This window comes from Borostomias antarcticus (genome assembly GCF_949987555.1).
Source record: "Borostomias antarcticus genome assembly, chromosome: 26".
Classification (NCBI taxonomy): domain Eukaryota; kingdom Metazoa; phylum Chordata; class Actinopteri; order Stomiiformes; family Stomiidae; genus Borostomias; species Borostomias antarcticus.
In genome coordinates this window covers 9,010,218-9,034,156 of record NC_140259.1, presented here as the reverse complement: position 1 = coordinate 9,034,156, position 23,939 = coordinate 9,010,218, and the positions used below count along the sequence as shown (strand labels likewise).

Sequence of the window (23,939 nt, the reverse complement as noted above, 5' to 3'; positions counted from 1 at the left end):
AACAAAATGCAAAACAAAGAGTGATTTTTCTCTGGGCAGCTGGTCAGACCGTCGCAGTGTGTGTTGGTCCAGAGCCTGGGTGCTGTTGACTCTGACTCAGAGGCTGGTTGTGGTGCAATAGGGTGGGCCTTCCCTCCTTTACACTACATTTAGAGTAGGGTCATAGTAGGGTCATAGTAGGGTCACCAATGAAACACACCAAGGATATGACAGGATTTGACAGTATTTGCAAATAGTATTGGACGAAGGTCTTTTGTTGTGTTGGCGCTCATCTCTGACCCTGGCTTCCTGTCTTTCTCTTCCAGTAACTTCTCCAGCGCCGCGTCCCAGGCCAATCTCTACGGCCCCCTCAGCCAATCAGAAGCAGCCGAGGCAACGGCGGCGGCGGCGGTGGCGGCGGGGGGAGCGGCCCCTCCCCCCCCCTCCTCTTCGTCTTCCTCCTCCTCCCCTCCGTCCTCCTCCTCCTCCTCGGCCTTCTGCCCCATCCTCCCCTCCCGACACATCGTGGAACGCCAGCCGCGCATGCTCAACTTCCGGGTGGAGTACAGACAGCGCACCGTGCCCGTCGTTCTGGAGGAGGCCAGCACAGTCGGTGAGAGACGTCACGTACATGTATGACCTGGTGGAGGGTTAGGGTCATGTATGACCTGGTGGAGGGTTAGGGTTAGTCATGTATGACCTGGTGGAGGGCTAGGGTTCATCATGTTTGACCTCCTGGTGTTAAACGCCATTGACTTATGCAAAAAGTTAGCAAAAATAATTAGCAATCTAAAAGTCTGCTATTCTTTTTACTTTTTGGGTCTGTCAAGAAGGGCGGGAGGAAACCATTTGAGTTTAAAAAGCTGCATTGTAGAACCAATCCAAGGTCTTAGGGTGGTCCTTCCTAATGAGGTAGTGACATGGGCTGCGTTCCGAATCGCATACTTCTACTTCTTACTACCAGTACCTACTACAGCTGCCCTTAGAAAGTATGTACTTTGCAAGCAGTAGGCATCCAATTGGGACATACTACCTTGTCATAACATTGCGCCTTGAAATTAGCCCACATCCGTCGCTGTCCATAACGCGACATTCGTCTACAGCTGTCAACTCGCGCATGTGACGCACATTACCGCTGCGCAAAGGATTGTGGGTCAGAATAGCCAGAAAAGCCTGCTGGCGTGCATACTGCAAAATATGACCGGATGTAGTAGGTCATCCTGGTACTTTTGCCATACTGCATGTGGCATACTATGTATTGGGACATACTACATCCTGTTTTGGCATACTATATAGTAGGGTAGTAGGCGATTCGGAACGCAGCCATGGTTGATGCTAGAATGGATCGTCCGGAGGGAGGAGGGGCGGGAACTCTGATACATGTCATGAAATGCTCACATCGTTTGGCAGCCAGGAGGCGCGCGGGCAGCGAGCATTGAGCAATTATAATTTCAGGCAAGCATGCCTGAGCAGGGGTATTGCGATATGCGGAGTGCGCCCTCTCAACGCCGTCTGAGTAGCTCAACTCCTGGCTCTAATTTCGTAAATCAGCCTGACCCCTGACCCCTGTGTCCACGTCTGGCCCAGTAGCTGCCTAGTGCTGTGATTGGTTAATGTGTAGCGGAGTTCCCTCCCCCCTCCCTCCGGACGATCCATTCTAGCATCAACCCAGTGGCATGCAGACATTGTGTGCTTGTAAACACAGTCCTTCTGGAAACACGGTGTCAACATATTAACAATTCAGATGACTAAAATTAAATAGCATTCTATTCAAAAGACTATGACTAAAACTAAATCAAAATTTGCTCTCAAAATTAACACTAGTGGAGGGTTGGGGTTAGTCATGTTTGACCTCCTGGTGGAGGGTCAGGGTTCGTCATGTTTGACCTGGTGGAGGGTTGTGGTTAGTCATGTTTGACCTGCTGGTGGAGGGCTAGGGTTCATCATGTTTGACCTCCTGGTGGAGGGTTAGGGTTCGTCATGTTTGACCTCCTGGTGGAGGGTTAGGGTCATGTATGACCTGGTGGAGGGTTAGGGTTAGTCATGTATGACCTCCTGGTGGAGGGTCAGGGTTCATCATGTATGACCTCCTGGTGGAGGGTTAGGGTCATGTATGACCTGGTGGAGGGTTAGGGTTAGTCATGTATGACCTCCTGGTGGAGGGTTAGGGTTCATCATGTTTGACCTGGTGGAGGGTTAGGGTTCATCATGTATGACCTGGTGGAGGGTTAGGGTTCATCATGTTTGACCTCCTGGTGGAGGGTCAGGATTCATCATGTTTGACCTCCTGGTGGAGGGTTAGGGTTAGTCATGTATGACCTCCTGTGGAAGGTTAGGGTTCATCATGTTTGACCTCCTGGTGGGGGGTTGGGGTTAGTCATGTTTGACCTGGTGGAGGGTTAGGGTTCATCATGTTTGACCTCCTGGTGGAGGGTTAGGGTTCATCATGTTTGACCTCCTGGTGGAGGGTTAGGGTTCGTCATGTTTGACCTCCTGGTGGAGGGTTAGGGTTAGTCATGTTTGACCTCCTGGTGGAGGGTTAGGGTTCATCATGTTTGACCTGGTGGAGGGTTAGGGTTCATCATGTATGACCGGGTGGAGGGTTAGGGTTCGTCATGTTTGACCTCCTGGTGGAGGGTCAGGATTCATCATGTTTGACCTCCTGGTGGAGGGTTAGGGTTAGTCATGTATGACCTCCTGGTGGAGGGTCAGGATTCATCATGTTTGACCTCCTGGTGGAGGGTTAGGGTTAGTCATGTTTGACCTCCTGGTGGAGGGTCAGGATTCATCATGTTTGACCTCCTGGTGGAGGGTTAGGGTTAGTCATGCATGACCTGGTGGAGGGTTAGCATGTATGACCTGGTGGAGGGTCAGGGTTCATCATGTATGACCTCCTGGTGGAGGGTTAGGGTTCATCATGTTTGACCTCCTGGTGGAGGGTTAGGGTTCATCATGTTTGACCTCCTGGTGGAGGGTCAGGGTTCATCATGTTTGACCTCCTGGTGGAATATGTTTGGGTTACTGTGTGGCTCTCAGACCAGCCACGGGTTCACGGGTGACTTGACTTAGCAGAGTGCTATAGAGAGCAGGGGTGGATATTAACCATATGTAAGCCATTTATTCATATAGTCATATACACGTACACAAATGCCATATTCATTACGTACAGTTGTTGAACTGTGAATCTATTATGGATATTCAACCAGGGCTCTGTGTATTTATGTGCAGAAGAGTTCTGTTTCCACCCAGTGGTGAATTGTTGGAACTACAGGCGTACTAAACTTGGGTTTTTCTCTCCTCCTCCTCTTCTCCACAGGTGAAATCAAACAGGTCCTGGAGACGGAGCTGGGCGTTCCAGTATCAAAGCTGCAGCTGAAGGGGTGGAAGAGCGGAGACGTGTCAGACAGCGTGAGTCTGTAGGACTGGCTGCTTCACTAGCATTGATACAGTCTGGAGGACTGGCTGCTTCACTAGTACTTATACAGTCTGTAGGACTGGCTGCTTCACTAGTACTGATACAGTCTGTAGGACTGGCTGCTTTACTAGTACTGATACAGTCTGTAGGACTGGCTGCTTCACTAGCACTGATACAGTCTGTAGGACTGGCTGCTTCACTAGCATTGATACAGTCTGTAGGACTGGCTGCTTCACTAGCATTGATACAGTCTGTAGGACTGGCTGCTTCACTAGCACTGATACAGTCCAGTCTGTAGACTGATTCACTAGCATTTATACAGTCCAGTCTGTAAGCTGTCTCTCTCTCTCTCTCTCTCTCTCTCTCTCTCTCTCTCTCTCTCTGTGTCTCTCTCTGTGTGTCTCTCTCTCTCTCTCTCTCTCTCTCTCTCTCTCTCTCTCTCTCTCTCTCTCTGTCTCTCTCTCTCTCTCTCTCTCTCTCTCTCTCTCTCTCTCTCCCTCCCTCTGGTCTCTCTGTCCACAGACGCTGTTGAGAAGTTTACACCTGCCCAAGAACAACAGTCTGTATGTCCTCACCCCTGACATCGCCCCTACTGCCAGCACCAGCCAAAACAGGTACACTCCTCCATCCTTCTCTCTCTCCTCTCTCTCCCTCTCCTCTCTCTCTCTCTCTCCATCTCCAAAACAGGTACACTCCTCCATCCTTCTCTCTCTCTCTCCTCTCTCTCTCTCCTCTCTCTCTCTCTCCTCTCTCTCTCTCTTTCCCTCTCCAAAACAGGTACACTCCTCCATCCTTCTCTCTCTCCTCTCTCTCTCTCTCCCTCTCTCTCCTCTCTCTCTCTCTCCCTCTCCAAAACAGGTACACTCCTCCATCCTTCTCTCTCTCCTCTCTCTCTCTCTCCTCTCTCTCTCTCTCTCTCCCTCTCCAAAACAGGTACACTCCTCCATCCTTCTCTCTCTCCTCTCTCTCTCTCCCTCTCTCTCTCTCCCTCTCCAAAACAGGTACACTCCTCCATCCTTCTCTCTCTCCTCTCTCTCTCTCTCTCTCTCTCCCTCTCTCCTCTCTCTCTCTCTCTCCTCTCTCTCTCTCTCCCTCTCCAAAACAGGTACACTCCTCCATCCTTCTCTCTCTCTCTCCTCTCTCTCTCTCTCTCCCTCTCTCCTCTCTCTCTCTCTCTCTCCCTCTCCCTCTCCTCTCTTTCTGTCTTGTTCTCTCTCTTGTCTATCTCCCTCTGCCACTCTCTCTCTTTCTCTCCCCTCTTCACATCCGCCTCCTCTCCTCTCATCTGTGCTCTCCTCTCTCACCCCCGTCTGTGACCAGAGATTGCCACCAGATGGCGACGTACACCCAGGCGAGACAGACCGGCCTCAGTTACGGCAAACACCTGCTTCTGTGACCGGTGTCATAACAAACTGCTGTTTGATTTGAATATTGACAGAGAGGTATCAGACCTCGCATGCTAAGGCGATTTCCCTCATTTATTTTGACATTTTCAAAGGGAAAAGGCTACAGCACCGCCCCGTGTCTTGTGTCAACAGTCATTTCCACGTCCGTGGAATCTGTGGCCGTCTCCGAGCCCGATATTGTTGCCGACGCGTACTCGCTCCTCCATGTCCGGAGTGTTAATAGAACCACAATTTCATTTATTTCCACATTTCAATACGGTGCGGTGTTTGGAAATGATGGCTCCTCTGAGAGGGGGAGTGATCTGTGAAGCCAGTGCCTGTATCTCCAGGCGAGGGTTTCCACTGAGAAGAGAGACTGAGTGGTAGTGAAGCCAGTGCTTGTATCTCCAGGTGAGATCTACCTGTCTCTGTCTCCCCAGCCAAGGCGGTCGGTCACTCTTCCTTCTGAAATGTTCGACTATTCAACGTTGAGCTACAGCCCTAATCCACTTAGCACAGCCAGTATAGTGTCTGATCTTTTGTGTGTGTGCGTGCGTTTGTGTGTGTGTGTGTGCGTGTGTGTGTTGATTGGAGGGGACCGTGTGGCCCAGTGGTGTGTCGGTTCATGGTGAGATGCAGAGAGAGACCGTGTTAGTTCATGGTGAGATGCAGAGAGAGACCGCGGTGATCTCATCTCACAGGGCTGCTGTTAGGAGCAGAGCAGTGAGGATCTCTACCCTGTTAACTCCCAGCAAGGAGGTTTAACTGTGTTGTCAAGCTAATGGCCTTTTTATCACCATAACCTCCCTCTCTCACCATCGCCTCTCTCTCTCTCTCTCTCTCTCTCTATCTCTCTCTCTGTGTGACTCTCTCTCTGTGTGACTCTCTCTCTGTGTCTCTCTCTCTCTCTCCCCCTCTCTCTCTCTCTCTCTCTCTCTCTCGCTCTCTCTCTCACCACTTTGTATTTTAGCAGCTCTCTCCATGTCTTCTCCAGGTGCCGTTTCTATAGTTATCATATTGGGTGTCAGAAGCTCATTATCCTTTGTAAACTATTTTGGTGGAGTGGTGGTGGGGGGGCTATAGGTGTATGTGTGTGTGTGTGTGTGGTTATCAGTCTATGTGTCAGTGTGTGAGTTTTCAGTGACCCTGTTGTCATCTTAGCGTCTGGGAGACCGAGGTGACAGAACACAGTGCTGTTATGAGCAGTGACAGAACCCCTGTAGACAGAGCAGACAAGCTGTTAGCCTGCGGTAAAAATACCCTCGGCCCAGGCCCACCCCTCTCAACCCCCCCAGGCCCACCCCTCTCAACCCCCCCAGACCCACCCCCCTCAACCCCCCCAGACCCACCCCTCTCAACCCCCCCAGACCTACCCCACTCAACACCCCCAGACCCACCCCTTTTAACACCCCACTCCAACCCCCAGGCCCACCCCACTCAACACCCCCAGACCCACCCCTCTCAACACCCCCAGGGCCACCCCTCTCAACACCCCCAGACCCACCCCTCTCAACCCCCCCAGGCCCACTCCACTCAACACCCCCAGGCCCACCCCTCTCAACCCACAGGCCCACCCCTCTCAACACCCCCAGACCCACCCCACACAACCCCCAGGCCCACCCCACTCAACACCCCCAGGCCCACCCCACTCAACCCCCAGGCCCACTCCACACCAACCCCCAGACCCACCCCTCTCAACCCCCAGGCCCACCCCACACCAACCCCCAGACCCACCCCTCTCAACACCCCCAGACCCACCCCTCTCAACACCCCCAGACCCACCCCACACCAACCCCCAGGCCCACCCCACTCAACCCCCCCAGGCCCACCCCTCTCAACCCCCCCACGCCCACCCCTCTCAACCCCCAGGACCACCCCACTCCAACCCCCAGGCCCACCCCACTCAACACCCAGGCCCACCCCTCTCAAACCCCCGACCCACCCCACTCAAACCCCAGACCCACCCCTCTCAACCCCCAGGCCCACCCTACAACAACCCCCAGGCCCACCCCACTCAAGAACATCAAGTCATTTTAGCGAGATGACGGATTCCTCCAGCGGAGGGAGGAAGTGTTTGTGAGCAGGCATCAAGTGACACCGACTCAATTCGTTCCACAACACCCTGTAGCCTAATAATTGCTCTGTTTTGGACAGATGAGGTAAAACAAATAAACGCCACTGTAGGCAGTTACTTGAGCACGTCTTGGTCAGCACACTTAAGCCAAACAGACGCATTTCACTTCTTCTGTTTGATTAGAAACAATCTGGAAGAGCTTTGGAGCTCTCCTAGGTAGTTAGGTTAGTTACTGGTGATGACAGTTGGTGCAGCCCTGTCTCTCTGAGGGAGAGTGTTGAGGAGGAGCTAATCTCCTGATGAATAATGGAGGGCTGATGAATATTTTAATGGGAGTCGCCGTCCTCCTCCGCTGGCGTTTTTTTTTATGCGGGTTTCTTCTCCTCCAGGAAGTATGTTTATCTAAGGTTATTTTAATTTGAACTCCAGAATTTTGAAATACAAACAAATCATTAGGCATTCGGTGTTTGAGGCTCCTCGCCTGACTCCCCCCCCCCCCCCCCCCCCTTCCTCCCCCCTCCCCCGGCTGTCGTCTGTTAGAGATACTGATGCTGTAGGAGGTGTTGGCTGAAGATGTTCTGAGGGAAACTTAACTGTTAACAGTTGGAATGCTGATTAGCGCTCGTCTCTGACAAAATGGCCGACTCAAACAAAAGAGAACCTGGGGGACTGAGGATTCGCCTCTTTTGTTGTGGATGTAAATTCTGGAGGTAAGATAGTAAGGGTGCCGAGCCTCACGTCTGCTGCTGGTCAGGCCAGGGAGGGCGGGGGGGGAGGGGAGGGGGGGGGGCAGTCCAGGTGGACAGTCAGTCAGGGTATCTGGGTAGCTTTATTGTGTAGACTGGGTGGGGGCCTGTGTCTGTGTACAGTGTGGTATATGCAGATTTGTGTTAAATGTGTGTGTGTGTGTGAGAGAGAGAATGCAGTGTGTGTGTGCGAGCTCGTCTCTCTGGCAGAGCTGTTTTAATAAGATCTGAGTCTGCTCTGTGTCTGGGGATCCCCAGCGAGGCGGTGGGCTTACCTCCGAATGAAACCAATCTGTCAAGACCCCTCCCCCTCCCCTCCTGCAAAATGCTCCATTTTCCCCGTCTATAAAGTTAAGTGACATTTTACCCAGAGCACCTCGGGCCAGCGCCAGGCCCGCGGAGAGCGCGTGCTCTCAGCTAGGTGTGTCCAGACACCCTGGCCTCTCTGGTAGACCTCTCGACCAGCTGGGGATCCAGTGTAAAACATAGCTACAGTAAGTAGCTAATGGAGTAATGACGCTGAGTAGTAGTAAGGTAGTGTGTCGTAGTAGTATTACTAATGTGACTACAGTCATGCGAACTTAAAGGAGAATGCTCGTTTTTGACAACCTGGACCTTATTTACGGTATATTATAAGACGTTTGACTCACCGAGATAACTTTGGTGTAATTTGGAGGCCTGTAGAAGAAATTTAAAATCCAGCGCGAGCCAGTATATCCATGTAATGGCGGCGGACGGGGCACCGCGAATGCAGCTTCTAAAAAAATCTATTTTCTGACGCGAAACGGTTGTTTTCATCAATCTGTCTTTATGAATCGCTAGTTGTGCTTACATAGAGCGAGGGCTTGTTGTGGTTTTTCACATGCCTCTGTAATATGATCTTTAGAAACGTCTTTAGAAACGAAATAGCTTCCCCACTTGCTCCAGCATGCATGCGCACAGCATTGTATTTAAGTTTGCATGACTGTAGTATTACTAGTAGTATTACTCCTGAGACGTAGTAAATTAATACTTAGGATTATAGTGAGTAGCACTACAGATTCTGTATAAGAATGGTTAGTGGTTAAGTTATTATTAAATTCTAAATAATATTTCCTATTAAGTGCAAGGGGTAATTGTGTAGTAGCTAAACCGAGCCCTACAGCAGTTAGAAACGCATGAATTGTGTTTTATCGTTATTTTGCATTCACAGGCGTGAGACACTTCCCCACTCCCACCCCCCTGACGCCTAGTGTGCCAGCAACACTGAGGACTGTGTCCAGACAAACCACGGCCATATTAGATCCCTAGAACTTCTCTCTCTCTCCCCCTCCACCACCCTCACTCCCCTATTACATATGCATCTAGTCTTCCCACCCCGCAGATTTCCAATCTTACCCAGTTAGCTACAACAAACATTACATTTACATATTAATTTCGTAGTTTTAGTCAATGTAAATATGCTGTCATTACTGTAAATTTGGGCTTCTGTTAGCATAAGCTCGTCCAGGTCTGGCCAGATTAAAGTGAGCAGTTGCATAATTAATTTGTGTGCTAGCTACATATGAATTCCCGTTCTCCGTCCGGGTGTGAGCCCGGCTGATTAAGAGCCTACCACGGTCCTAAGCCCCCCATTCATATTCAGCCTCGCAGACCCAACGTTTGCTCAAAACGCTACTTAACCTCCACGCTCATGGTAAATGAAGCTTGCCGAAGCTGGAGGCTGTACGTGAGGCACACAGTCTCAGTCTGTCTGCGCTCCTCTGCTGTGCTAGGGGCCAGTTTTCTGCTGTGCTAGGGGCCAGTTTTCTGCTGTACTAGGGGCCAGTTTTCTGCTGTGCTAGGGGCCAGTTTTCTGCTGTACTAGGGGCCAGTTTTCTGCTGTGCTAGGGGCCAGTTTTCTGCTGTACTAGGGGCCAGGTTTCTGCTGTACTAGGGGCCAGTTTTCTGCTGTACTAGGGGCCAGGTCTCTGCTGTACTAGGGGCCAGGTCTCTGCTGTACTAGGGGCCAGGTCTCTGCTGTACTAGGGGCCAGGTCTCTGCTGTACTAGGGGCCAGGTTTCTGTTGTACTAGGGGCCAGTTTTCTGCTGTACTAGGGGCCAGGTCTCTGCTGTACTAGGGGCCAGGTCTCTGCTGTACTAGGGGCCAGGTCTCTGCTGTACTAGGGGCCAGGTCTCTGCTGTACTAGGGGCCAGGTCTCTGCTGTACTAGGGGCCAGGTCTCTGCGGTTCTAGGGGACAGGTTTCTGCTGTACTAGGGGACAGGTTTCTGCTGTGCTAGGGGCCAGGTTTCTGCTGTACTAGGGGCCAGGTTTCTGCTGTGCTAGGGGACAGGTCTCTGCTGTGCTAGGGGCCAGGTCTCTGCTGTACTAGGGGCCAGTTTTCTGCTGTGCTAGGGGCCAGTTTTCCGCTGTGCTAGGGGCCAGGTCTCTGCTGTACTAGGAGCCAGGTCTCTGCTGTACTAGGGGCCAGGTCTCTGCTGTGCTAGGGGCCAGGTCTCTGCTGTGCTAGGAGCCAGGTCTCTGCTGTGCTAGGGGCCAGGTCTCTGCTGTACTAGGGGCCAGGTCTCTGCTGGGGTAGGGCCTAGGTCCTCCTTCTGGCTCAGTGTCTGTGCTCTAGCTTACAGTGTTCTAGCCCAGGTCCCAGTGTTCTAGCCCAGGCTCCAGTGGTCTAGCCCAGGCTCCAGTGGTCTAGCCCAGGCTCCAGTGGTCTAGCCCAGGCTCCAGTGGTCTAGCCCAGGTACCAGTGTTCTAGCCCAGGTTCCAGTGTTCTAGCCCAGGCCCCAGTCGTACCATGCTGTGCAGTGTGTGGAGCCAGGCTTGCCGGGGCAGAGCCGGTGGAGAGCAGGGCAGAGCGGGAGAGGGGTGTGAGCTCCCGAGGGAGCCCCAGCTAAGCACCTCACAGCGGGGATCAGACTCTGGGACGAGTCCAAACTTGCTCTCCACTTGACTCTGAAGCCATGTGTTCATACTGGGAATTTACTTGGAAAATAACACTCTCTTTCTCTTTCTCCCTCCCTCGTTCCCTCCCTCCCTCCCTCCCTTTTCTCTCTCGCGCAGCGCTCTCCAGGAGTCGTTAAACCAGAACTTCCTGTTGGTCATCAGTCACCGTGAAGCCCAGAAAGACTACAGCCTCAACTTCCCAGGGAGCAGAACCATACAGGAGGTCAGATCCAACACAACACCACTATACTCCATACCACACCATATGAGAGGTCAGATTCAGCACAACACCTCTAGACATCCACACCTCTCTATACCCCACACCTCTCTATACTCCACACCTCTCTATACACCACACCTCTCTATACTCCACACCTCTCTATACACCACCCCTCTCTATACTCCACACCTCTCTATACTCCACACCTCTCTATACTCCACACCTCTCTATACACCACACCTCTCTATACTCCACACCTCTCTATACACCACACCTCTCTATACTCCACACCTCTCTATACACCACACCTCTCTATACTCAACACCACTATACTCCACACCACACCATACAAGAGGTCAGATTCAGCACAACACCTCTAGACCCCACACCTCTCTATACCCCACACCTCTCTATACCCCACACCTCTCTATACCCCACACCTCTCTATACACCCGACCTCTCTATACATCCACACCTCTCTATACACCACACCTCTCTATACTCCACACATCTCTACTCAACACCTCTCTATACTCCACACCTTTCTAGACACCACACCTCTCTATACTCCACACCTCTCTATACTCCACACCTCTCTATACTCCACACCTCTCTATACATCCACACCTCTCTATACACCACACCTCTCTATACACACCTCTCTATACTCCACACCTCTCTATACCCCACACCTCTCTATACCCCACACCTCTCTATACACACCTCTCTATACTCCACACCTCTCTATACCCCACACCTCTCTATACCCCACACCTCTCTATACACCCGACCTCTCTATACATCCACACCTCTCTATACATCCACACCTCTCTATACATCCACACCTCTCTATACATCCACACCTCTCTATACATCCACACCTCTCTATACTCCACACCTCTCTATACTCCACACCTCTCTATACATCCACACCTCTCTATACTCCACACCTCTCTATACTCCACACCTCTCTATACTCCACACCTCTCTATACTCCACACCTCTCTATACACCACACCTCTCTAGACACCACACCTCTCTATACACCACACCTCTCTAGACATCCACACCTCTCTATACCTCACACCTCTCTATACTCCACACCTCTCTATACACCCGACCTCTCTAGACACCACACCTCTCTATACACCACACCTCTCTATACTCCACACCTCTCTATACACCCGACCTCTCTAGACACCACACCTCTCTATACACCACACCTCTCTATACTCCACACCTCTCTATACACCCGACCTCTCTAGACACCACACCTCTCTATACACCACACCTCTCTATACACCACACCTCTCTATACACCCGACCTCTCTAGACACCACACCTCTCTATACATCCACACCTCTCTATACACCCGACCTCTCTAGACACCACACCTCTCTATACACCACACCTCTCTATACTCCACACCTCTCTATACTCCACACCTCTCTATACTCCACACCTCTCTATACCCCACACCTCTCTATACCCCACACCTCTCTATACTCCACACCTCTCTATACCCCACACCTCTCTATACCCCACACCTCTCTATACCCCACACCTCTCTATACACCACACCTCTCTATACCCCACACCTCTCTATACCCCACACCTCTCTATACACCACACCTCTCTATACACCACACCTCTCTATACAACACCACACCTCTCTATACAACACCACTCTATACAACACCACTCTATACAACACACCTCTCTATACACCACACCTCTCTATACACCACACCTCTCTATACTCCACACCTCTCTATACTCCACACCTCTCTATACACCACACCTCTCTATACACCACACCTCTCTATACAACACACCTCTCTATACACCACACCTCTCTATACACCACACCTCTCTATACTCCACACCTCTCTATACACCACACCTCTCTATACTCCACACCTCTCTATACACCACACCTCTCTATACACCACACCTCTCTATACACCACACCTCTCTATACTCCACACCTCTCTATACACCACACCAAACCACACAGGAGGTCTATACAACACCACTCTATACACCACCACTCTATACAACACCACTCTATACACCACCACTCTATACAACACCACTGCTTCACGTAAAGCCATAGAGATATCATCTCTCAGCTTCCACTGCAGAGCCATACTGAGTTACAGAATGCCCTCGACTCACGTGTCAAAAACCTGCATTGCAGAAACAATACAGTGTCTTTAGAGCGGTCCTTCTTAATGGGGTGATGAATGTTTTGTTTTGATTCTCTTTGACATCATTTCTTGTAAGGTGGGTCTTTCACCCTGCTGGAGATCTCTGATTGGTAGTGTTGGTTTTTTGGTGCTGTTCTAGATACAATTTTCAATGTCTCCAGACATCTGGAGGCAGAGATCTCAAGACTACAGAACCCCTTTCTAGACTACAGAAACCCCTAAACCCGTTTCTAGACTACAGAAACCCCTTTATGGACTACTGAAATCCCTTTATGGACCACAGAAACCCCTAAACACCTAACTAGACTATTGAAACCTCTTTCTAGACTACTGAAACCCCTTTCTAGACTACTGAAATCCCTTTATGGACCACCGAAACCCCTAAACACCTAACTAGACTATTGAAACCTCTTTCTAGACTACAGAACCCCTTTCTAGACTACAGAAACCCCTAAACCCGTTTCTAGACTACAGAAACCCCTTTCTAGACTACAGAAACCCCTTTCTAGACTACAGAAACCCCTTTCTAGACTACTGAAACCCCTTTACTGTGAGACAGAAACTTTCTGTCCGTAACTGTCAATTTTGCTCCGTTACTCATTCTCCATCCTACAGGCTTGCTTCTCCTCCTCCTCTCCTCCTCCTGCTCTCTCCTCCTCCTCTCTCCTCCTCCCTCTGTGTGCTGGCCCTCAGCTCCTCTCAGACAGAGCCATTATAAATGGCCGCCAGCTGTTTAATCAGAGGATAAAGTGGCGTTTGGTGGCAGCGTTGGGGAGACGTGTTTGAGTAGCTGGAGAAGGTGACGGGGGGGGTCAGCTAGGGAATAGTGGGGAGGGGGGGGGTCGTCCATTCATATTCTCCATCCGATGCCAATAAGTGGATTTGGTAGCAGATTAAATATTCAGTTATTTATACTGGTGCCAGAGCCTGATGCCTGCCCACAGTAGTTGACCTACGTTATTACTGTCACAGATATGGCCATACGTGTGTGTGTGTGTGTGTGTGTGTGTGTGTGTGTGTGCGCGTGTGCGCGTGTGTGCGTGTGTGCGTGCGTGCGTGCGTGCGTGTGGCTTTCATCTCTTCATCCATGACAGCATTACCTCTACGATGTTATGATGTAACTATTAGAGTATGAAAACAAACTACTTATCTCCTCTCCCTCTCCTCTCCTCCCGTCCTCTCTTACTCTTCTATCCTCCTCCTCTCCTCCCCTCCTCTCTTACTCTTCTATCCTCCTCCTCTCCTCTCCTCCTCTTCTCCCCCTCCTCTCCTCTCCTGTTCTAATCACCTATGCAGTGTGACCTGAGAGGCTTGGGTCATTCATTATTCACACTCACAGCAGGTAGCAGGCTGCTATGTTGAGAGTAACAAGCTCCCTATAGACACAAGAAACATCACCTCCTATCCTAACTAACACGCACATAATCTACACTACAGTGTCAACGCACACACACACACGCACGCATACACAGAAAGCGAAATTGCCTTGTTTGTAATGTCTTCGATAATATCTGAAGTTTCCACCAGTAAGGGCAGGCTTCATTGTGAAATCCCGTCCTCTCCTCCTACTCAGACAGATGGTTTTGATGAGCACCTACTGTGACCCTCTGTGTTTCTGCTGGGATTACCAACACAGGGGGGGGGGGCTGTTGCAAGGAGGGTGGGTGTGGAGGGCTTGTATCTTGCTGGGGGGGCTGGCAGAGCTGGGGAGGGGGACAAAGCAGACTCAAACAGGCCCCAGTGTTCTTACGCACGCTGGTCTCTATAGGCATCCCCACCTCCCCTGGAGAGAACATGAGGCCTTCCTTCACCCCTGTTACAGAACATGAGGCCCTGTTGCTTCGGACGGAGAGACGGACAGAGAGACGGACGAGAGAGACGGACGATAGAGACACGGACAGAGAGAGACGGACAGACGAGAGAGACAGAATAGCTACTAGACCCTGGTCCTTCTCTGTCTGGAGGCTCTAGACCCTGGTCCTTCTCTGGAGGCTTCTAGACCCTGGTCCTTCTCTGTCTGGAGGCTACTAGACCCTGGTCCTTCTCTGTCTGGAGGCTAATAGACCCTGGTCCTTCTCTGGAGGCTAATAGACCCTGGTCCTTCTCTGTCTGGAGGCTACTAGACCCTGGTCCTCCTCTGTCTGGAGGCTACTAGACCCTGGTCCTTCTCTGTCTGGAGGCTCTAGACCCTGGTCCTTCTCTGGAGGCTCTAGACCCTGGTCCTTCTCTGTCTGGAGGCTCTAGACCCTGGTCCTTCTCTGGAGGCTAATAGACCCTGGTCCTTCTCTGGAGGCTAATAGACCCTGGTCCTTCTCTGGAGGCTCTAGACCCTGGTCCTTCTCTGTCTGGAGGCTCTAGACCCTGGTCCTTCTCTGTCTAGAGGCTAATAGACCCTGGTCCTTCTCTGGAGGCTCTAGACCCTGGTCCTTCTCTGTCTGGAGGCTCTAGACCCTGGTCCTTCTCTGTCTGGAGGCTGATAGACCCTGGTCCTTCTCTGTCTGGAGGCTAATAGACCCTGGTCCTTCTCTGTCTGGAGGCTCTAGACCCTGGTCCTTCTCTGGAGGCTCTAGACCCTGGTCCTTCTCTGGAGGCTAATAGACCCTGGTCCTTCTCTGTCTGGAGGCTCTAGACCCTGGTCCTTCTCTGTCTGGAGGCTAATAGACCCTGGTCCTTCTCTGTCTGGAGGCTAATAGACCCTGGTCCTTCTCTGTCTGGAGGCTCTAGACCCTGGTCCTTCTCTGGAGGCTCTAGACCCTGGTCCTTCTCTGTCTGGAGGCTCTAGACCCTGGTCCTTCTCTGGAGGCTCTAGACCCTGGTCCTTCTCTGTCTGGAGGCTAATAGACCCTGGTCCTTCTCTGTCTGGAGGCTCTAGACCCTGGTCCTCCTCTGTCTGGAGGCTAATAGACCCTGGTCCTTCTCTGTCTGGAGGCTCTAGACCCTGGTCCTTCTCTCTCTGGAGGCTCTAGACCCTGGTCCTTCCCTGTCTGGAGGCTTCTAGACCCTGGTCCTTCTCTGTCTGGAGGCTCTAGACCCTGGTCCTTCTCTGTCTGGAGGCTGATAGACCCTGGTCCTTCTCTGTCTGGAGGCTAATAGACCCTGGTCCTTCTCTGTCTGGAGGCTCTAGACCCTGGTCCTTCTCTGGAGGCTAATAGACCCTGGTCCTTCTCTGTCTGGAGGCTAATAGACCCTGGTCCTTCTCTGTCTGGAGGCTCTAGACCCTGGTCCTTCTCTGTCTGGAGGCTCTAGACCCTGGTCCTCCTCTGTCTGGAGAGTACTAGACCCTGGTCCTCCTCTGTCTGGAGAGTACTAGACCCTGGTCCTTCTCTGTCTGGAGGCTCTAGACCCTGGTCCTTCTCTGTCTGGAGGCTAATAGACCCTGGTCCTTCTCTGTCTGGAGGCTAATAGACCCTGGTATGGGTCCCTGCTTCTGCATATCAATAGAGAGAGAGTCCTGTCCTCTTGTTTGTCTTTGCCAAAGGCTCTGGCTTTGCCTTGTGGCTCCCAGGGAACCACTCATCCACCCTCTCTCTCTCTCTCTCTCTCTCTCTCTCTCTCTCTGCTCCTCTCTTTCCACCTCTCTCTGTGTATCTCTATCTCTATACCATTGCACTCCCTCTCTCTTCCTATCCTCCTCCTCTCTTCCTATCCTCGCTCTCTCTCTTCCTATCCTCCCTCTCTCTCTTCCTATCCTCCCTCTACACCTCTCCCCTCTCTACGTCTCCCTGCTCATCCTGCTTCTATCCCTCCCTCATCCCTTGTTCCTCTCTCTGGCCACAGTTTTGGCCCCAGGGCCTCGGGGCCCGTTCTTTGATTGGCATTCCCAGCGCTGTAGGAGGTGGCGGGGGGGGGGGGGGGGGACACTGTCCCAGGCTGGCTAAGCTGCAGTGCAAATGTTTGCCAGGAAAGTGGCGTGTAGAATAGGGCTGGCCGCTGGGTGCTTGGTGTCCGTGACCAGACCAGACATCCCAGGGATTTCTACCCCCCCCCCCAGGCCCCCCGAATCCTCCATCCCCCCTTTTCTCCCTCTGCAGCTGGGGAGAGACACCATCCAACACAGGCAGGACAACAGAGAAGAAAGAGGTGGAGGGAAGGAGACGGAGAGAAAGAAAGAGGGAGAGAGAGAGAGGTTGAATGAAAGGCATCTGGTGCCGAGCGGAGAGCTTGTGACTGTTTAACGGCAACCTTTTCTTCTCTTTGATTTGGCTCCAGCCAGGGATTAGCAGCACTTGGCATTTGGAGTGATTGGATCATTAATGTTGCTGTGAGTGTTGCTGCGCAGGCAGCTAGTCTCTGGGATGGCAGTCTAGGCTAGCTGTGTAGACTGACCAGGACTGACCAGGCAGCTAGTCTCTGGTAGGGCTGTGTAGACTGACCAGGACTGACCAGGCAGCTAGTCTCTGGGATGGCTGTGTAGACTGACCAGGCAGCTAGTCTCTGGGATGGCTGTGTAGACTGACCAGGCAGCTAGTCTCTGGGATGGCAGTGTAGACTGACCAGGCAGCTAGTCTCTGGGATGGCTGTGTAGACTGACCAGGCAGCTAGTCTCTGGGATGGCTGTGTAGACTGACCAGGGAGCTAGTCTCTGGGATGGCAGTGTAGACTGACCAGGCAGCTAGTCTCTGGCATGGCAGTGTAGACTGACCAGGCAGCTAGTCTCTGGTAGGGCAGTGTAGACTGACCAGGCAGCTAGTCTCTGCTATGGCTGTGTAGACTGACCAGGCAGCTAGTCTCTGGGATGGCTGTGTAGACTGACCAGGACTGACCAGGCAGCTAGTCTCTGGGATGGCTGTGTAGACTGACCAGGCAGCTAGTCTCTGGCATGGAGGTGTAGGCTAGCTACGTATGCTAAGCACTCACTCCAGCTGCAGGGAAGGCAATATTCATTTTATGTAGGCTATTATATGTTTAACAAGACTTTGGTTTTAAAACTTTATTCAATCATTGAACTCGTGACACATTGAACTCGTGGTCCACAGGTGTACAACTCCAGGATAGGACTAGGTCATATAGTTGGTCATAGAGGTTGTGTCCAGGGCTGAAAATTAACACCTGCCACCGGCCAAATGCAGGTAAAATTTCCAATTGGCGACTAGATTTGGGAAGGTTATCTGAAAAAAAACAAAAAAACTTGGCCGGTAGATTTTTTCATCTACAGTCCCCTTGGCAGGTGACTCACCGTGAGCCAAAAAGTGAATTTTCACCCCTGGTTGTGCCCCTAACTAACTTCACTCTCCAGGTCCAACGCTGAGTAGATATGATTTAGAGTTGTACTGTATGTTATAACTGTTGTGTGATTATACAACTTTAATTGGACCCACATGGACCCCACGACCAAGCACCTCGTCCCCTCTGGTACAGACATGGACCGAGGCGGAAGACAGGAAGACAGCTGTGGTCTCTGTGAGGGTGCAGTTCTCTGTCCGACAGACAGGGCGCAGCACCAGACAGCACTGCTAAGGCTGCACCTGTGCCAGTATCTCTGGCGTAGTGAAAGTAGATCCACTTTGAGTTCTTGTCTCTCCCACTCCCAGTCAAAGTATACCACAGAGGCTGAGGTTTTTAGAACCCTTTCACATACACCCGCCGCAGTGAGAAGTTATTTTTTAGAACGTCAGTCTCATTGTGGGTCTGTCCGTATGATTGGACAATGTGAATCTTTAAAACGGCAGTTTTACAAACCTCTGATGTTCCAAACAGGAAGTTACAAAAACAACCTTTCGTTTGAAAACTGCCTCAAGGCCACTTTCATACCTGAATTTGTTCCGATTCAGAGAATAATATGTTACAATGTTGCACTTTGACCTTAGCTCGATTCGTGTTCACACGACAATATGGACAGAGCAAACAATCTCCAGGTCTACTCTGCTCTGGCTCTGAATACGCCCTCAACGCCACGCGCTTGTAAACAGTTTTGTGATTGGTCCAAATTTTGCGTTTGGATTTCTGGAAATCCTTTCTTCGCCGACACCAGTGATCAACCCGTAATAGAAAATGGAGCATCAGCGGCTTGCGTGTATAAAAGCGTTGATTGGTCTTCTCTGGATCATATACCGGTGTTCGGTATATGGAAAACATATCCAGTTTGAGCAGGCGTCACGACTACGGCTAGAGAACAATGTTCTGTTGTATTGCATATGATCAGGAGAAGGTGAAAGGTGGGAGAGAGAGAGAGAGAGGGGGAAGACACATGCAGCAAAGGGCGTGGGCCGGATTCGAACCCACGCCGCTGCAGAAAGGACTAGCCTTTACATGGCAAGCGCCCCAGCCCGTTGAGCTACCGGGGCGCCCCCCTGTTTCCAAGAACAGCAGCGCCCACAGGTCTTCCGTTAGCGACTCTGATGCTAACTCCCTGTCTCCCCTAGTTGTGTTTGTAACCATCTTGATGGTTTCCACCTCCGCAGGCAGGAGACCTGTGCTAGTTTGCCCAAGGATACCTCACCCCCCCAGGCCTGGGTGGGGGGGGGGGGTCTACCCTGTGTGTGTGGAGCGGCCTGCCCTGTGTGTGGAAGAGAGCTTTCCTCCACAAAGGCCGGGTTTGCCGAGCGTCAGTGTCCAGCCCTGCGGCTACGCTGGCAGCATTCTGCTGGGCTTACGCGCTGGACACCTCAGCCGGCGCCGCGGCTTTGATCACGGTCAGCCTGCGTTCATCCGGGCTGGCGTTGGGGCTTTGAACCTCGGGACCTCTGCACGGCGAGGCACGGCGCTCGCTCGCTCCGACGGGCGCTTTAGGGGGGGCGACCGGCAGACGCTGCTGTCTGCTAACAGTTTAAAAAAGAAGTCAGGGAATGTTATTAAGTGCAGATACACCGCGCATGAATGGGGGAAGAGAAATACTGTTCATTTGAGAGCGTGGGGCTGTTGGTCCTGGGTATTAGGACAGGCATCCACGGAATGTCCGCCACACTGGGGCCCGAGCCCTACGCTTTTCTCTCTACCCCTCCTTCTCGCTCGCTCGCCGTCTTTGTTATGGTCCTGCGGCAGGAGTGTGCTGGTCTCTGTGTAGGAAGCGGGAGAAGACCAGGTCAGCCATGTTGTTTATGGCAGTACAGTACACTCATGGTTGTCACAAGTGTCTTTTTATGGTCTTTAGGGTGGCTGTATCTCAGTTGGTAGAGTGGGTTGTTCAATGATCGAAGGGTCAGTGGTTCGAATCCCAGCTCCGACTGTCCACATGTCGAAGTGTCCTTGAGCAAGACACCTAGCCCCAAATTACTCCCAATGAGCAGGTTAGCACCTTGCATGGCAGCTACCGCCATTGGTGTGTGAGTGTGTGTGTGAATGGGTGAATGAGAGGCCATTGTAAAGCGCTTTGGGTGCCGCTAAGGTGGAAAAGCGCTATATAAGTGCAGTCCATTTACCATTTATGGTCTGATATCCAGGTAAAATACATCTGAAACGGCTATTTATTTATTTATAAAGGCATGGAAAGCAATTTCTCACTCGTAAATTAATTTTCAGTCTCACAAATAACTGTAACCGAACCGACCTACTGATGTGTTCATGTTAAACGCTGTGTTGAGTCGTCCTCCTAACGCTGGTTGTGTTCTGTGGTTGTGGTCCCGCAGGTGAAGAGGAACGTCTCAGACCTGACCAACATCCCCGTCAGACACCAGCAGTGGGAAGGCTGGCCCGCCTCTGCCTCAGATGACTCGGTAAACAACAACGACAACACAATCACAACAGCAACACAACTCAATCCAACATACTACAACTGGGAAACAACCCAGCCATGGTCAAAACTCTTTCAGAACTCTTTCTAAACCCTTTAAACTCTTTCAATGACTTGGTAATCAGAAAGGTTATAGACCCAAATCCCATTTTTGTTCCAATAGGCTATGAATCCCCGCGGAGAGAAACAGTTGAATGTCGGCCATGCTGAAACCATCTGCCCCGGGCAGTGAGAATAAGATGTTGAAACTTATTAAGATGTCAAAAAGGTTTTCCTCCCGTCTTCTGTCTGTGGACATTAAAGCTCATCATTGAGTGTCGCTGACCTCCTGTGGGCAGAGGTCAGGGTTCCCAGCCATTCAGCCTGAACCCCAGTCAAACTGATCAGAGACGGTCCTCACACACAGCCCTGCTGAACCCCTGACCCTAGCCCTCTACCCCCCCACCCCCGACAGGGATATATGTTCCCATGCTAATTGTATGGATGGTAGCCTATATGATGCAACTCAGGGGGGCTCACACATTCTGCTACCCTCACAGCGCTCGGCGAACATTCTCAATTCTGTCTCTGTGTGGGTTGTATTTTTGTTGGTGTGTGGGTGTGTGTGTGTGTGTTTTTTGTGTATGTGTTTTTTTTGTGTGTGTGTGTGTGTGTGTGTGTGCGCGTGTGTGTGATCAGCTTCACCCAGCCCGACCAGCTCTGGCTCTGTGCCATAGATATGATGGAGAATACAAAGTATCCACTTCATACAGTATGTAGCTGAACAGGTTGTTGTGGTCACTAAATGACCAGCTTATCTGTTGTGTGTTTTGTCTCCGCCTCTGTTGTCCGCCATTCAAATCGCTCCCTCTGTCAACAAGAGCAAACAATAACCGCACCTGGTTGTTTTTCATTTAACTAACGTCAAGCTTTTAACAATTGTTCGGTCGGCTCTTTCGGACGCTCTAAATACATTCCGACCGTATATAATGTCCCCTGAAAGGCGTGGAGATAAGGGGTTCCTTTTCTGTTGCATATATTGTTTGCTTTTCTGTTTGCTTTATATCTATATGCCTCACCGAGCCGAGGGCGGCGGATTGTTCTGGCCAGGCCGCCCCCGAGACGTCAAACACAGCCCTGACGTGGACGTATTGTTGTTAGTCAACCATCACTCTCTCTAGACAGTCCAGGCAGGCGTTAGCATTCACACGTGACCGGTCTGTCCAATCATGGACAGACACTTTGAAAGGCTTCCCACAAAATCACGTGTGAGACGCATCCCATAGGTGAGACACCTCACTCATATTATCAAAGAACCGGGGTTATCATAGTTAAAATACTGTAGGTGAACTTGATTTAGAACCTTGCATGCCACGTGTGGGTACATTCACTTTTGGACTCATCCACTGGGTTCCACAGTTGCACCTAATACTGAAATCGAATAGACCAGCAATTTGATCCCAGGTCAGGTGGGCTGCCTTTCCGAAATCCTCGCCTAGACCTAAAGCTGTTATGATTTTTTCATCAAACCTTAGCTCCTCTCAGATGAACGGCTCTTTGGGCAGAAGAGACCGGAATATTTAAGAGCTGAACAGATCACAGCTGGATCACGGAGCGCTGTGTGGTCTCAGCTCCAGAGCCCCTCCAGAGCTGACAATCAGGCCAAGCAGTGAGCATGATTCCTGGGGAGGAGATATTAAAAGCTCTGGATGTAATAATGGCGCTGTCCTCCTCCAGCCCACAAGCTTATTGAAGCATCTGTGTGCTTGCGTGCGCGTGTGCGTGCGTGAGTGTGTGTGCGTGGTATTAACAGGGTAAAGGTGACCAGACTGGCTGGTTGTTGTAGTCAAAAGACTCAATTTTGACGCCATTACCATGACAGCTAAGCTATGCTATCAGATGCACTCAGACCTGCTGGCTAGCAGTCGCCATCGGCCACGGCATACTGCTTAGCTACGTAACTGACCGCATTACTGCGTGTAAATGTTACATGCTAATCCCTCCATCCATCCATCACCCCTTCATCCATCCATCACCCCTTCATCCATCCATCACCCCTTCATCCATCCATCACCCCTTCATCCATCCATCACCCCTTCATCCATCCATCCCCTCATCCATCCTCCATTCCAGTCTCCAGTCCACCCAGTATTCTCCTCCTCCTCTCTTCCTCCTCTCGCCACCTCCTCCTTCTCTCTCCCACTTGCTGCAGGGTAGAAGCAGCATACTGGAACTCCGCACACACACACACACACACACACTACTTAGACCTCAGTTTGCCTCCGCTGCTGCTGCTGTTCTTGTGCCACTTGGCAAACCAATTACCAACCCCTGGCTCTCCCACTGAGCTGGAAGATCCACTTTTCACATCCAGACCCAGATCGGACTAATTATAGATTAGCTAATTGATTAACTGGTCTACCTACTGCTGCTCTACAGCTGTGCCTCTATGCAGCACACAGAGAAATGTGTAAGGTAGTCTAATTTGTGTGTGTGTGGAGTGTTTCCCACAGGTCTGAAATGTACTTGTGTTGGTAGCAGCATTGGTGGGGACACATTAAGCTGGGGGTCTGGGAGTACGTTATGAGCTTCAAACACTTAATTTCCTGCATTCTAATGAATCTGTATCAATCAATCAATCAAAGCTTTATTTGTATAGCTCATTTCATACCCAGAGGCAACACAATGCGCTTGATCTAATGAATCTGTATGCACCAATCATGGTAGAAATGTCTTTATGTAAAGGAAAAGTGATAATAGTGTTCTTAGACTGTTCAAGAATGTCAACTAAACTAAACGAAATAAATTACATATACATTTTATTTTATTATTTAATTCATTAAATGAAAAAAAAATCTCTACTTTGTAAAATAATAAGCTTGGGATGCTACAATTATAAGCTGAAAGTGTCTCTGCTCCACTAGTCTGACACTCAGATTGAATTGCTATTCAGATTCCGGGGCGGGAGCCAGGCTACTGATCCTCTCCTTCTCAGAGCAGCAGAGCGGGTCTCAGCCTCACAGAGCAACGGTGTTCACGTTACGGCATGACGAGCTCCAGAGTTTACAGATTGACTCATTGATGTTATGAGGTCCCCCAGCTATTAGCATTGGGTTTAAATCCGAAATATTACCGAATAGGCGCTTTTGCTTTTGGAAATCCTCCGCCACCGTCTAGAGTAGCCAACTGAGCAGCCCTCAGCCCTTTCACTTTCCTTCACGTCTTTGCAAACTGTTTTACTCTTTAACTCTTTTTTTCCCATTAGATTTGTGTTTGCCCCAAACATTTGCAGAAATAAGCGAATGGTCTGTAAGTAGTTTGGTGAGCTGGACAGACGACAC

The 23,939-nt window shown here is 50.9% G+C and overlaps 1 protein-coding gene across 1 annotated transcript in view; it reads left to right on the top strand.

Annotated features, from left to right (window-relative positions):
• Positions 1–23,939, top strand: part of faf1 (Fas (TNFRSF6) associated factor 1) — a 72,046-nt gene that overhangs the window by 9,695 nt on the left and 38,412 nt on the right. Inside the window, exons 4-8 of the mRNA XM_084459012.1 lie at positions 306–592; positions 3,296–3,387; positions 3,917–4,008; positions 10,638–10,743; positions 20,516–20,602. Coding sequence (XP_084315138.1) covers positions 306–592; positions 3,296–3,387; positions 3,917–4,008; positions 10,638–10,743; positions 20,516–20,602 — 664 coding nt within the window. The remainder of the gene's footprint in view (positions 1–305; positions 593–3,295; positions 3,388–3,916; positions 4,009–10,637; positions 10,744–20,515; positions 20,603–23,939) is intronic.